The sequence below is a fragment of the Poecilia mexicana genome, unplaced genomic scaffold, assembly GCF_051168715.1.
Source record: "Poecilia mexicana isolate PSO_F unplaced genomic scaffold, ASM5116871v1 scaffold_9, whole genome shotgun sequence".
Taxonomy (NCBI): Eukaryota; Metazoa; Chordata; class Actinopteri; order Cyprinodontiformes; family Poeciliidae; genus Poecilia; species Poecilia mexicana.
Window position 1 is genome coordinate 34,127,447 of NW_028263378.1, and position 14,502 is coordinate 34,141,948.

At 38.5% G+C, this 14,502-nt stretch overlaps 1 protein-coding gene across 1 annotated transcript; it reads right to left on the bottom strand.

Annotated features, from left to right (window-relative positions):
• Positions 1 to 1,732: 1,732 nt before the first annotated feature.
• Positions 1,733 to 6,431, bottom strand: LOC106905275 (uncharacterized). The gene is made up of 11 exons (XM_088009199.1): positions 6,141 to 6,431; positions 5,132 to 5,218; positions 4,830 to 4,970; positions 4,610 to 4,734; positions 4,020 to 4,156; positions 3,820 to 3,913; positions 3,432 to 3,531; positions 3,049 to 3,308; positions 2,736 to 2,922; positions 2,473 to 2,603; positions 1,733 to 2,285 (listed from the first exon to the last, which is right to left on the bottom strand). Exons 1-11 carry the CDS (start codon positions 6,283 to 6,285, stop codon positions 1,968 to 1,970), a joined length of 1,725 nt encoding a protein of 574 aa, XP_087865325.1. The 5' UTR covers positions 6,286 to 6,431; the 3' UTR covers positions 1,733 to 1,967.
• Positions 6,432 to 14,502: the final 8,071 nt, after the last annotated feature.

Consider the following 14,502-nt stretch of genomic DNA (forward strand, 5'->3'; position numbering starts at 1 on the left):
TGTGAGAAGTTTACTGTCCGCTCAATTTTGCTGCCTGTGCTTTGGAACCATTGTGGATAGCTTTTTCATTAAAATCAATTTTTTTCATTTATCAACCTGGTCCCATGACATCTTCCTCGCCGCACCTCAATCCAATTCATGACACTTCTATTCTGCATTGCATTTTTCAAGTTTCCTGCCTTTGGCATATGGGCATTAGCTGTTCCATGGACTGAGGCATGGAGCAATGCCTTCACTTGGTGCTTTATCCATTGGAGTAAAATGTCTAGGTCCAATTCCCACTCTTAAGTCAGTTATCATCAAGCTAAGTTGAGACAATTTTTCCTACTTCCCTGCAAAACTGCAAGACATGCTTCTTGGTGTGCCACACAGAGGTCTTTACAGTACAATAGCCAGCTATTGGCCAACGCCAAATCTGTAATTGGTACCATCAAAGTCCATTTCTTGCCACTTGTGTGGTCGCAACTCATCATAAGATCAGCTACATCCATCTTGGAGTTTTATATATGGACAATAATTGGTTGTGAGATGGGACACTTTCAGTTTGACATCTTTGTTAGGTATCATCTGGATCTCTTGCATGAACAGTAGACATCATTGGTAGTGGCACATTACAATACCATTTCATCAAGTATATATATCAATACTTGGTGTAACTTGGGCTGTGGAAGCTCCCCCAACCCTTTAGTTGGTATCTTCATCAAACTGATTCTTACAGTAGTAACCTACATCAATTTTATTTTAATGCATTCTCCACGTTTGGTAGATGTAAATAAACCTTGGCTGCAGAGTCTGAGACAGATGACCCATCACCAAACCTTCCAAACCCAGATTCTAGATCTTCAACCTTTGAGAATCACCCCTATTTAATCCCAGTAAACCCATCTGTTTTCAGAGTAGTGCTCTGAAAAAATTCCCTGTAAAAATCTTTGTAGATTTATCTATGAAACATGCTATAGTTGTACAAGAGTAAACTACTAAAACCATCCCACAATCTAATTTCATTCTCATTTTTTGACATTAATAATATCCTAACATTTTCTACTAAACTAATTCTCAGTTATCATAACTGGACATTATTGGAAATAGTTTAATTATGCTAGTTTTAATTCTAGCTTTAACTTTAGCACATTTTAAAAATATTACACTGATCCAGATTCTAAAAAATAGACCTCAATTTAGGTTGATTTACTCAGTTTAATCAATGTATAACTTAATCAGCAGAACACTTTTCTTATACACAGTAAATTTTGCAGTGTTAAATCAACACTTAGAGTTAAATTTAACACTGTGTCCGAGTCTATTTGGTCCTTATCGGAATTGGTGTCAATTTAACTCTTTCGATAGTGTTCCATTTTCAGAGTAAAATTTAACTCAAAATAGAGTTAAAATTTAACACTGACTAACACTGTACAGTGTTAATAAAACTTAACACTCCTAGTCAAATAACTCTGATAAGAGTAAATATGATTCTAATCAGAGTTAATAAGTTACTCCACAGTGGTGACAACATAACTCGGATTTTCATGCTTTTCAACACTGCATTGAGTTATTGAGGGTTTACACTGGAGGCTCATATAACTCCAGTGAGTGTTAATCTGACACACTACTGTGTTGATAATTTACTCTTTAGCTGTGAAAAAACAACTCTGCACAGATAAATGTGAAGTGCTATTTTTACACTTTTGTAGAGTTAAATGTTCAATTGAATAAAAACAAATTACCACAGAAATGCATTTAACTTTACTTTATTGAACTAAAGCACATTTTTAACATCCACTGTTAACTTTTGTTAGTGTCACAGAAACATCACATGATGTACATCCCATTACATTAGACAGGTCAAAGTTGACAGAGTACATTTAAGACAGAGTTTTTCCATCCAAGTAACCATGAACTAACTACTCGTATATGCCGAACAAGTGCATTTGTGCAACTTAACTCTGTCAAACAGATTTGTTCAAGTACTAGTGAAGCAACCTAGCCCGAATTTCTGCCACACGAGGACTTTCTTTCACTTTACCTACATCTATATTGTACACAGTGGTCTGGATGAACGTAAACATGTTGCACAGCATGGGGTTGTATGTTGTGGCAAACACGTAATGTGCCTTAAACAGTTCGTCAAAAGCACCAAGAGAGGAGGTTGACCTGCAAGCGATGGCATTTTTGTCAAGGATGATGAAGAACTGGTGGACTACTTTCTTCCTCCGTCCTACAGCCAGGAGATAGGGTTGTGTGCTCGTCATGATGGCATCAAGATGTTCTTGGATGTTGGTTCCCGTCTGTGGGGAAAGTCAGGAGGGGGAACACACAGTACAATTACAATTTCATAGCTGCAATGCTACACAAAAAACAGCTTTCATATGGGAAAACAGCATTTTCCCAGGGTGATATCACCCTAAAACTGAAACTCTCCCAGTGACACAACCTCGAGTAAAATATAAAATAAAATTTGCAACAAATACAAACCTTCTTGAAGACCACAAGATGCTTCTCTGCTTGGGAGGCAGACACCTTCCCTGGTCTCTTCCGACCCAAGGCAGAGGGGGGAATCAGGTGTAGCAGCAGCAAAATTGACAATGAGAAGTCACTGTCCCAACCTGTGATAAGAGAAATTTGATGTTGAATTGACCATCAAAATCTAGTGATTATGTAATTTAAATTATGTGTACATCAGTAAGTGAAGCTCACACAATAACTGAATCCTACATAATGTGGAAAGTCATCCTTACTCATGTCATCATCCACTTCAGTGCTATCCTCAGGAGTATCAGCTGCCAGGAGAAGTTCTTCAAGGTCACTGGTGGTTGGAAGCTTTCTGCATTGTTGGATGATCTTTTTCTTGAACGTGGTTGTCCATTTCTCCAGAAACTTGCCAGACACATCTTCTCCAAACATCAGGACAAAATCCTGCTCCACCTAGGATGTAGATAGTAAAAAACAAACATTTCCCAACCACATTAATTGTTTTCATTTTGACTTGTCACAAAAATAAAAAAAATTACGTAACTGTGAAATTATCAAAATCACCATTTAAATAATTACCAAGCCTTTGATATCTTTGAAACGTGGAAAGACGGAGAGTATGTTGTTTGACTGTTGGGGGTCGAGGACCATGTTGCGCCGGAAATCAAATGTGAGCTTCATCTTCTTTTTGATTGTGTCCTCATCGACTGAATGCTTCATCAGTGCGATGGCTTCCTTACACTCTTCCTCACTCAGGACAGTCTCTGGAACAAACTGGGTCTCCCGTCTAGCAGCTGGTCCTCCAAGCCCATGTTCACACGATGCTTCTTCGGAAGATGCTAGTCAAAATAAGAAAATCCTTCAACTTAAAAAAGAACAACAATAAAACCTCCTCTGCCCCCCAAAAATGCAACACCACACCCATAGTTGCATTTATTCTTCAAGTGTTATTAATGGTTTACCTCCATATGATGATCGTCTGTCTCTAGCAGTGGATCTCTGAATAGTTTTTATCCTCCAGGCTAAGTACCCGGTACCACTTGCAGCATCATAATAATGCTCCTTGAGGATCAAAAGGATTGCAAAAACAGACAGACATAGAAAGAACATCAGAATTATAGCTAAAAGCTGATGAAGAATTTCTATGCAAACCAAACAGTTGCCACTACAAGCACTGAATCAGAAAACCAAATGGAAATAAAATGTCAGATCACATGATTTTGACTGATACAACCAGTAAATCTGCTGAGAGCAACTGCATCAGTTAAACATATAATCCGATTAAAAACTAAAAGTTTTCAATGTGTTATTGTGATTACCGAACACAGTCAATTATAGTATGTGACTTACATAACCATTCCTGGAGAATGGATCACTGAGGTAGGGGAATAAGCTCACAATTCCTCTGGCATACATTTCTTTAACCTCTCTGGGTGGTGATGTCCTGCAAAATTAAAATGGACAAGGTATATTATCCAAGGTATGCACTGGATTTAACAAAAACTTTTATTTCATCTAGACAGCTAACCAAAGCCCATTTACAAAATTACCCATTCTTCTCTGTCATATCAGCTGCCAGTATGTTAACCATTTTCCTTCTGGTTTCATCTGTAAGGCACTTGCTTCGATTATATTCCTTCATGATCCGTTCGCCTCCAGGTTTGTTGTTAAGAATGGATTCCACCAACTTCAAACAACAAAACATTTCAGCTTTTATTAAATACATATCAAAACAGTAATCGTTAGTAAAACAAAAAAACATTCTCTTCTCAAATATAAGCGATAATAAAGCAGCGTGTATTATAAGACTGGTGGACCACCAACATTTATTTGTTTATTTTACTTGTTTGTTCATTATAAGTAGGGTTTTTTTATACCCTAGTAACAGTAAAAATGAACAAAGCTAGGTTTGACGCACTGAACTTGGTACAAGGATGTGCAAACCAATTGACAAATCTCTGCACCTGTCCCTTGGCAGGTGCAGAGATTTGTTATTGCACCTCTGATTTTTTGTAACTTTTAACATTTAACACAAAAACTGTTCTAGCATCCCTACTGAGCATAGCAGGTTTTCTGGGGGAAACGGTGATAAAGGCTTTTAAAACAATATACTTTTTGTTTTGCGCAAGTCAATTCTTACATGCTTAGCTTCTGTGTCCAGGCGCTGGCGTTTAGCGGAAGGACTCTCTGAAAGAATGAGTGTCTCTTGAGAATCAGATGAGCTTGGTTGAGATTCCTCAGGCGATTCCACCATGGAAACAAATTCTGAACATAAGAGAAGCAGATGAAAGACAAAAACATTAACCACTATGAAATAGCAAGCTTATTAAATACTAACATGAATTACTAATATAACAAACTGGTTTCATATTTGATGGTTAGGACTCCAGCAGAGGGATCCTTAACAACATCCTCAAATACATCTTCATCCAACTCGGTCCCAGAACTGTCAACAACCTTCACGCCCTCTGTTATAGCTGGCACGCCAAATTTTGTGAATGCTAGAGAAAAAGACAAATGCTTGTCTAAACCACAATTATGAAGTTATGTTGCTCTAATATTCACATGTGCATAGACTCTGGGATATTACTTTTGAATAAACAATGTGAAGTAACATTACAAGCACTTCATAGCTTCCTGTGTACAACTACCAGTGTCTTACCTGCTATCAAAAACTCCTTCAGATTCGGCTCTGTTAGTCGGACAAATTTTTGCAGCTCGCCAAGTCTTGTTTTAATCAACATGGTTCCTGCAGGACATAATTCCTCAGTCATTCATCTTTAGTACTGGAATCCTTTCAATTTGTGAAACGTATACGTTTCACAAATTGAAATGTATTGGTATTGTAATAGCTAGCTTACATTACATGATTTTTATAGAACACAATTAAAGTTTACACATTAATGGCTTGGGCACAAAGTAACTTGACTTCGTTGGACTCTTATCTAGGTTAGACAGTTGCTAAACACCCTGTCCTTTTGTAACAACTATAACAGTTTATTAAATTGCCTCGCTTATTTTTCGGCTTTTCCATTAGCATTAGCAACGGTTAATGGAGGAGTCGAGCACGGTTTACAGTGGAGGTATTGTGCTCGGCACGAGGGAGAGACATCACTCGCGCCAAATTCAGTGTTAACTATGAAACTACCTGGACTATTAGCCCCCGCTTGCGGTTCCAACACTTCAGAGTCGTGAGGCCTAATTGAAAATGAACCAAACTGTGTTAGACATACTCAACCCGAATAAAATATGGACTAACGTAAAAAAGGAGCAGAGCAGCTAATAGCTAGTTTAGCAAACTCGTGGCACCAACGATATAATTTACTTAGCAAAAAAATAAAAAATAGCTGGACAGTTAGCATTACTGTTGACCTGAAAAGCCATAAAGCCAACGTGACTTATTTTGTCTCAACCCAGACATCTTTTGCTAAATTTATATTATTTTTCTTAAATAAATAAAACACATATCTATGTAATATCGCTTGGACATGGATTTAAGGCGGATATAGTCGAGTTGGACAGGCGAACATTTTAAGCTAGCCATTCACTCGGTCAGGTTAGCAGTAAACTCAGTATTAAGATATTAAAACTCACTCGGATAATGGGGCTTACAAAAAATATTCGTATAAAACAATTCAAATTGTATTATTATCTTATAAAAAGAAACTTACCGAAGTCTTTCAAGCAGGAGAAAAATGGCGTCCACGCAACGGTTAGACTTGTTGGTTTGAGAGGAGGAGGTGGGCGGAGCTTGTTAGATTTAAATTGACACGACGTGTATACACTCTGTAAATTTACACCGACACTAGGTGCCATTATACTCAATCTGTTGTTGTATTAGCTCTGAAAGAGTCAATGAATTGTGACACCGCATATTTAACACTGCGAAATTTACTGTGTAATTTCATTAAAATTAGTTTGATCATTAAGCTTTTAATAGATCACATTCTTCAGTGTACTTCATATATTCATCTGAACATGTTTTACTTCATTAAAACCAAAGTAGAAAACTAATCAGAAAATATTGTGTAACAGCTGTTTTGGTATTGAAACTGGTCATATAAGATTTAGAAAATATTGTATGAAACATGCTATTTTTATAATCAAAATCTGCTTATAGATGCACAGGGTCATTTCAGTGTTCAGGAGAGCTCTGTGTGATTTGGGAACCAGTTTGAGGCAATTTTAAATAAAAACATGGATAGTTGATAAACTGGTCCCATTTTCTTTAGTAAAATGTTTCTGTATGAAAATGAACACATCTATTGTTCCTGCCTTGGGAAAATGCAGGAAGGATTAGACAGCGATGAATTTATCCTTAGCCTTGGTAACACCTGCATGTTCTCTGTTGTGCAAACAGCAACATGTCATTACGGGCCATTTCAGACCACCTCTAAACTTTGTGTTAGAACGCACCAAAAAGTAGAAACGCCTTTATAAAAAGTTATTTAGCTTAAACAGCTAGTCAGATCACTGGGGTGGAACTTTTAACTGTCACACAGTGGTTTCTAAAGGTGCATCTTAAGATTTTTGTAATTTGCAAAGATAATTTATTTTGTGGCTTTGGTTTCTTATGTTGAGCTGTTGTAATTTCATGCACTTTATTCTTAATAAAATTCTTAATTATTTTTAAATTGAATGGTTACTTTTTTCTGTTTCACTTTTACACATGACATTATCAGATGTCTGGGTAGATGAGATAAGCAACAGGTAGTAAAATGTGTAATTTCTAAACATCTTCAACAAAATTTAACTAAGTACTTATATCCACATATTGGTAAATAATTTGAAGAAGCATAGTAAATGATTATTAAAATAGTTACATTTTGTAAGATGTTATCACATTAAACACTTTTTTATATCTTAAAAAAATAGCAAATGTATTTTTACCGGAGTATAATTTAGATAAGATATTTTTCTGTAACCTGTATTTTGTTTGCCACTAACATGTGGCAGTAAAATTACCTCATGTGCTGATTTCCAAAAAACGTGGATGTGAAGTCATAGGACAAGTTCCACATAAATTTGTACTTGGTCCCTTTAATTTAAATTAATAAAATGGCAGTTCATTCAACTTAGTGTTGTAAATCTTCACATGGTATAAGACTGAATTTTCACATTATCATTTCAACATGTCAAGTGCAAAAATAGTGATTTAAATATTTTTAAGGAATAGGCCAACTGGGGAAAACCTAACGTTAGGGGTTTAACGTTAGGGGTTTAACGTTAGGGGTTTAACGTTAGGGGTTTAACGTTAGGGGTTTAACGTTAGGGGTTTAACGTTAGGGGTTTAACGTTAGGGGTTTAACGTTAGGGGTTTAACGTTAGGGGTTTAACGTTAGGGGTTTAACGTTAGGGGTTTAACGTTAGGGGTTTAACGTTAGGGGTTTAACGTTAGGGGTTTAACGTTAGGGGTTTAACGTTAGGGGTTTAACGTTAGGGGTTTAACGTTAGGGGTTTAACGTTAGGGGTTTAACGTTAGGGGTTTAACGTTAGGGGTTTAACGTTAGGGGTTTAACGTTAGGGGTTTAACGTTAGGGGTTTAACGTTAGGGGTTTAACGTTAGGGGTTTAACGTTAGGGGTTTAACGTTAGGGGTTTAACGTTAGGGGTTTAACGTTAGGGGTTTAACGTTAGGGGTTTAACGTTAGGGGTTTAACGTTAGGGGTTTAACGTTAGGGGTTTAACGTTAGGGGTTTAACGTTAGGGGTTTAACGTTAGGGGTTTAACGTTAGGGGTTTAACGTTAGGGGTTTAACGTTAGGGGTTTAACGTTAGGGGTTTAACGTTAGGGGTTTAACGTTAGGGGTTTAACGTTAGGGGTTTAACGTTAGGGGTTTAACGTTAGGGGTTTAACGTTAGGGGTTTAACGTTAGGGGTTTAACGTTAGGGGTTTAACGTTAGGGGTTTAACGTTAGGGGTTTAACGTTAGGGGTTTAACGTTAGGGGTTTAACGTTAGGGGTTTAACGTTAGGGGTTTAACGTTAGGGGTTTAACGTTAGGGGTTTAACGTTAGGGGTTTAACGTTAGGGGTTTAACGTTAGGGGTTTAACGTTAGGGGTTTAACGTTAGGGGTTTAACGTTAGGGGTTTAACGTTAGGGGTTTAACGTTAGGGGTTTAACGTTAGGGGTTTAACGTTAGGGGTTTAACGTTAGGGGTTTAACGTTAGGGGTTTAACGTTAGGGGTTTAACGTTAGGGGTTTAACGTTAGGGGTTTAACGTTAGGGGTTTAACGTTAGGGGTTTAACGTTAGTTTATGGGTTCACTCTCTGAGGTGGTGGGCTCACCGGCCCCGGATCATTGCCCCTTATGTACCTCAAAGGGTCGGCGCTCTCACTCGATGCCAAACCATTCCCGGCGACAGGGACTATCTTTAAGTTGGTGTATATGGAGATGGTAGTCTAGGACTACCTTTTGTTTTGTATGTACTGTATATGCTGCTTAGAATATGTAAAAACATATTCCGGGGTGGGTGTGAGTTGCTTTCTCTGAGCGGACTCAGATTAAGCTAGTGGTGTTTTGTTATGTTGGTGTTATAAACTTCAAAGAGGGGAAAAGTGATAGAGTAATGAAAGGAGAGCCAGTTAGATTGAAGGAAAAGCTGTGAGGGAAGAGAAGGTTAGGTTGAGGTTAAAGGTCAGGGGTCCAGTTAAGAATTTAGGGATAAGAAGGGAGGGAAAGGTTAGGTTAAGGTTAGAGGTCAGGGGACAAGTTAAGGATTCAGGAAGCAAGGAGGGAGGGGAAAGGTTAGGTTAAGGTTAAAGGTCAGGGGACAAGTTAAGGATTCAGGAAGCAAGGAGGGAGGGGAAAGGTTAGGTTTAGGTTAAAGGTCAAGGGTCAAGTTAAGGATTCAGGAAGCAAGGAGGGAGGGGAAAGGTTAGGTTTAGGTTAAAGGTCAAGGGTCAAGTTAAGGATTCAGGAAGCAAGGAGGGAGGGGAAAGGTTAGGTTTAGGTTAAAGGTCAAGGGTCAAGTTAAGGATTCAGGAAGCAAGGAGGGAGGGGAAAGGTTAGGTTAAGGTTAAAGGTCAAGGGTCAAGTTAAGGATTCAGGAAGCAAGGAGGGAGGGGAAAGGTTAGGTTTAGGTTAAAGGTCAAGGGTCAAGTTAAGGATTCAGGAAACAAGGAGGGAGGGGAAAAGGTTATGGTTAGGTTAAAGGTCAAGGGTCAAGATTAAGGGTTCAGGAAGCAAAGAGAGGATGGGAAAGGTTAGAGTTAGGTTAAAGGTCAGGGGTAAACCTAAGGTAAGGTTATCTAATTAAGTTTCAATTAAAATTGTGGGAGATTGGATTTACAGTAAAGGATGAAAGGTTAGTGCATACAAGTTCCGATTGTAAGATATGTTTTCCCTAGCGAGCTTTTTCTAAAAAGTAATAGGTTGTCTTTTAAGTTATTTGTAGGGGGACTGTTTTAAATTTCCTTAGTTTAGTAACGTTGTTGGAAACACAACAATAGTCTTGTTTTGATTCCAAGTCGTATCTAATTAACTAATTAATTTCAGAGCTCCATCATCAGTGGTGAACTGCTGGCTCAAACGGACGTTTCGGCCGTGGTTATCACCAGACGCCCTCGCCAAGCAGAGGCCCCTCGGAGTGATCAGATTCCGAGTAGGAGCTCCGTGTTCAATTGGAGGGTATTATTGGTGATCTATACAGAATAAGGATAGTCTTAAACGATTGTGAACACAAGTGGAATTAAAATTATTGATTCCTTCTTTAAACATTATATGTAAAATTTAATTTTAATTTTTATTTTTACTTGTGTTCCTCGCGAATTTCTGTGGTCCCTTAAGTTGGGTATTATTAATTTGTTGGGTTGGCTTTCAATTCTTGAGAATAATGTTTTAAATCTTCAATTAAATCAAGATTTGTATTCATTCGCTATTGTGGAGAGTTATTGTAATGGAGTAGGGATTAAAGGTGCTATCCAATGGTGTGAACTCACCTAGATTTTGTGGATCGTTGTTACCCTTCCGTTGGCTCGAGTGGTTGGTTGGAATAAGGAGAATAAATAAAGGGCTAAGGTAAGTAATCAAATTTTGGTAAGTAGGTAAAATTAAAATAAGGAGATGATCAATAAACTAACCGTTGGTTTCTCCTGTTCCGGTGAATCGCAGTCCTCTCAGTCTAGAAGGCTCCGCCCCTGTGGGCTTTCCCTCGTTGAACCCGTATCGGAAGGAATCCTTTCACGGTTGTTATGGTTACGGTCACCTGACCTACCAATGTCCTTAGTTGTTAAGCTCCTTCAAAATAAGTTTGTTATAAAGGTCTATATCAATAAGTTTGTTTTTCCTATGATTACTAAGTTATTATAATTAATGGTTTATTATATTTTAATTATAAATTTATAATAACTAAATTTATTTTATGTATAGGGGAATGAAATATTCTTTAAACATGAAGAAATAAAAATAAAAAAATAAAATAAAAAAATAAGTCCACAAATTGTTGTGGGAAAAATGTAAAGAGGGGAATTTTTTGAATTATGGGACTAATAATTGAGTTGGAAGTTAGTGGGTAGGAAATTAGATGAAGAATATAGGATGGATGAGGGAAAGGGAGGGTTTGAGGAAGGGAGGAGGGGAGGAGAAGGGAGAAAGGAAGGAAGGAAATTAGTATAGCGATAAGGAGTAGTTTTCGTTGTTGGTGTTATGGTGGGGTATGGTTGGGTTTTGTTGTTTGTACGTGTGGGTGTAGATAGTAATTATGTTTTGCAACAACCTGAAGCACCATGGAAGGATGGCCGAGGATCAGGCAAAACGTTGGTTTATGGGTTCACTCTCTGAGGTGGTGGGCTCACCGGCCCCGGATCATTGCCCCTTATGTACCTCAAAGGGTCGGCGCTCTCACTCGATGCCAAACCATTCCCGGCGACAGGGACTATCTTTAAGTTGGTGTATATGGAGATGGTAGTCTAGGACTACCTTTTGTTTTGTATGTACTGTATATGCTGCTTAGAATATGTAAAAACATATTCCGGGGTGGGTGTGAGTTGCTTTCTCTGAGCGGACTCAGATTAAGCTAGTGGTGTTTTGTTATGTTGGTGTTATAAACTTCAAAGAGGGGAAAAGTGATAGAGTAATGAAAGGAGAGCCAGTTAGATTGAAGGAAAAGCTGTGAGGGAAGAGAAGGTTAGGTTGAGGTTAAAGGTCAGGGGTCCAGTTAAGAATTTAGGGATAAGAAGGGAGGGAAAGGTTAGGTTAAGGTTAGAGGTCAGGGGACAAGTTAAGGATTCAGGAAGCAAGGAGGGAGGGGAAAGGTTAGGTTAAGGTTAAAGGTCAGGGGACAAGTTAAGGATTCAGGAAGCAAGGAGGGAGGGGAAAGGTTAGGTTTAGGTTAAAGGTCAAGGGTCAAGTTAAGGATTCAGGAAGCAAGGAGGGAGGGGAAAGGTTAGGTTTAGGTTAAAGGTCAAGGGTCAAGTTAAGGATTCAGGAAGCAAGGAGGGAGGGGAAAGGTTAGGTTTAGGTTAAAGGTCAAGGGTCAAGTTAAGGATTCAGGAAGCAAGGAGGGAGGGGAAAGGTTAGGTTAAGGTTAAAGGTCAAGGGTCAAGTTAAGGATTCAGGAAGCAAGGAGGGAGGGGAAAGGTTAGGTTTAGGTTAAAGGTCAAGGGTCAAGTTAAGGATTCAGGAAACAAGGAGGGAGGGGAAAAGGTTATGGTTAGGTTAAAGGTCAAGGGTCAAGATTAAGGGTTCAGGAAGCAAAGAGAGGATGGGAAAGGTTAGAGTTAGGTTAAAGGTCAGGGGTAAACCTAAGGTAAGGTTATCTAATTAAGTTTCAATTAAAATTGTGGGAGATTGGATTTACAGTAAAGGATGAAAGGTTAGTGCATACAAGTTCCGATTGTAAGATATGTTTTCCCTAGCGAGCTTTTTCTAAAAAGTAATAGGTTGTCTTTTAAGTTATTTGTAGGGGGACTGTTTTAAATTTCCTTAGTTTAGTAACGTTGTTGGAAACACAACAATAGTCTTGTTTTGATTCCAAGTCGTATCTAATTAACTAATTAATTTCAGAGCTCCATCATCAGTGGTGAACTGCTGGCTCAAACGGACGTTTCGGCCGTGGTTATCACCAGACGCCCTCGCCAAGCAGAGGCCCCTCGGAGTGATCAGATTCCGAGTAGGAGCTCCGTGTTCAATTGGAGGGTATTATTGGTGATCTATACAGAATAAGGATAGTCTTAAACGATTGTGAACACAAGTGGAATTAAAATTATTGATTCCTTCTTTAAACATTATATGTAAAATTTAATTTTAATTTTTATTTTTACTTGTGTTCCTCGCGAATTTCTGTGGTCCCTTAAGTTGGGTATTATTAATTTGTTGGGTTGGCTTTCAATTCTTGAGAATAATGTTTTAAATCTTCAATTAAATCAAGATTTGTATTCATTCGCTATTGTGGAGAGTTATTGTAATGGAGTAGGGATTAAAGGTGCTATCCAATGGTGTGAACTCACCTAGATTTTGTGGATCGTTGTTACCCTTCCGTTGGCTCGAGTGGTTGGTTGGAATAAGGAGAATAAATAAAGGGCTAAGGTAAGTAATCAAATTTTGGTAAGTAGGTAAAATTAAAATAAGGAGATGATCAATAAACTAACCGTTGGTTTCTCCTGTTCCGGTGAATCGCAGTCCTCTCAGTCTAGAAGGCTCCGCCCCTGTGGGCTTTCCCTCGTTGAACCCGTATCGGAAGGAATCCTTTCACGGTTGTTATGGTTACGGTCACCTGACCTACCAATGTCCTTAGTTGTTAAGCTCCTTCAAAATAAGTTTGTTATAAAGGTCTATATCAATAAGTTTGTTTTTCCTATGATTACTAAGTTATTATAATTAATGGTTTATTATATTTTAATTATAAATTTATAATAACTAAATTTATTTTATGTATAGGGGAATGAAATATTCTTTAAACATGAAGAAATAAAAATAAAAAAATAAAATAAAAAAATAAGTCCACAAATTGTTGTGGGAAAAATGTAAAGAGGGGAATTTTTTGAATTATGGGACTAATAATTGAGTTGGAAGTTAGTGGGTAGGAAATTAGATGAAGAATATAGGATGGATGAGGGAAAGGGAGGGTTTGAGGAAGGGAGGAGGGGAGGAGAAGGGAGAAAGGAAGGAAGGAAATTAGTATAGCGATAAGGAGTAGTTTTCGTTGTTGGTGTTATGGTGGGGTATGGTTGGGTTTTGTTGTTTGTACGTGTGGGTGTAGATAGTAATTATGTTTTGCAACAACCTGAAGCACCATGGAAGGATGGCCGAGGATCAGGCAAAACGTTGGTTTATGGGTTCACTCTCTGAGGTGGTGGGCTCACCGGCCCCGGATCATTGCCCCTTATGTACCTCAAAGGGTCGGCGCTCTCACTCGATGCCAAACCATTCCCGGCGACAGGGACTATCTTTAAGTTGGTGTATATGGAGATGGTAGTCTAGGACTACCTTTTGTTTTGTATGTACTGTATATGCTGCTTAGAATATGTAAAAACATATTCCGGGGTGGGTGTGAGTTGCTTTCTCTGAGCGGACTCAGATTAAGCTAGTGGTGTTTTGTTATGTTGGTGTTATAAACTTCAAAGAGGGGAAAAGTGATAGAGTAATGAAAGGAGAGCCAGTTAGATTGAAGGAAAAGCTGTGAGGGAAGAGAAGGTTAGGTTGAGGTTAAAGGTCAGGGGTCCAGTTAAGAATTTAGGGATAAGAAGGGAGGGAAAGGTTAGGTTAAGGTTAGAGGTCAGGGGACAAGTTAAGGATTCAGGAAGCAAGGAGGGAGGGGAAAGGTTAGGTTAAGGTTAAAGGTCAGGGGACAAGTTAAGGATTCAGGAAGCAAGGAGGGAGGGGAAAGGTTAGGTTTAGGTTAAAGGTCAAGGGTCAAGTTAAGGATTCAGGAAGCAAGGAGGGAGGGGAAAGGTTAGGTTTAGGTTAAAGGTCAAGGGTCAAGTTAAGGATTCAGGAAGCAAGGAGGGAGGGGAAAGGTTAGGTTTAGGTTAAAGGTCAAGGGTCAAGTTAAGGATTCAGGAAGCAAGGAGGGAGGGGAAAGGTTAGGTTAAGG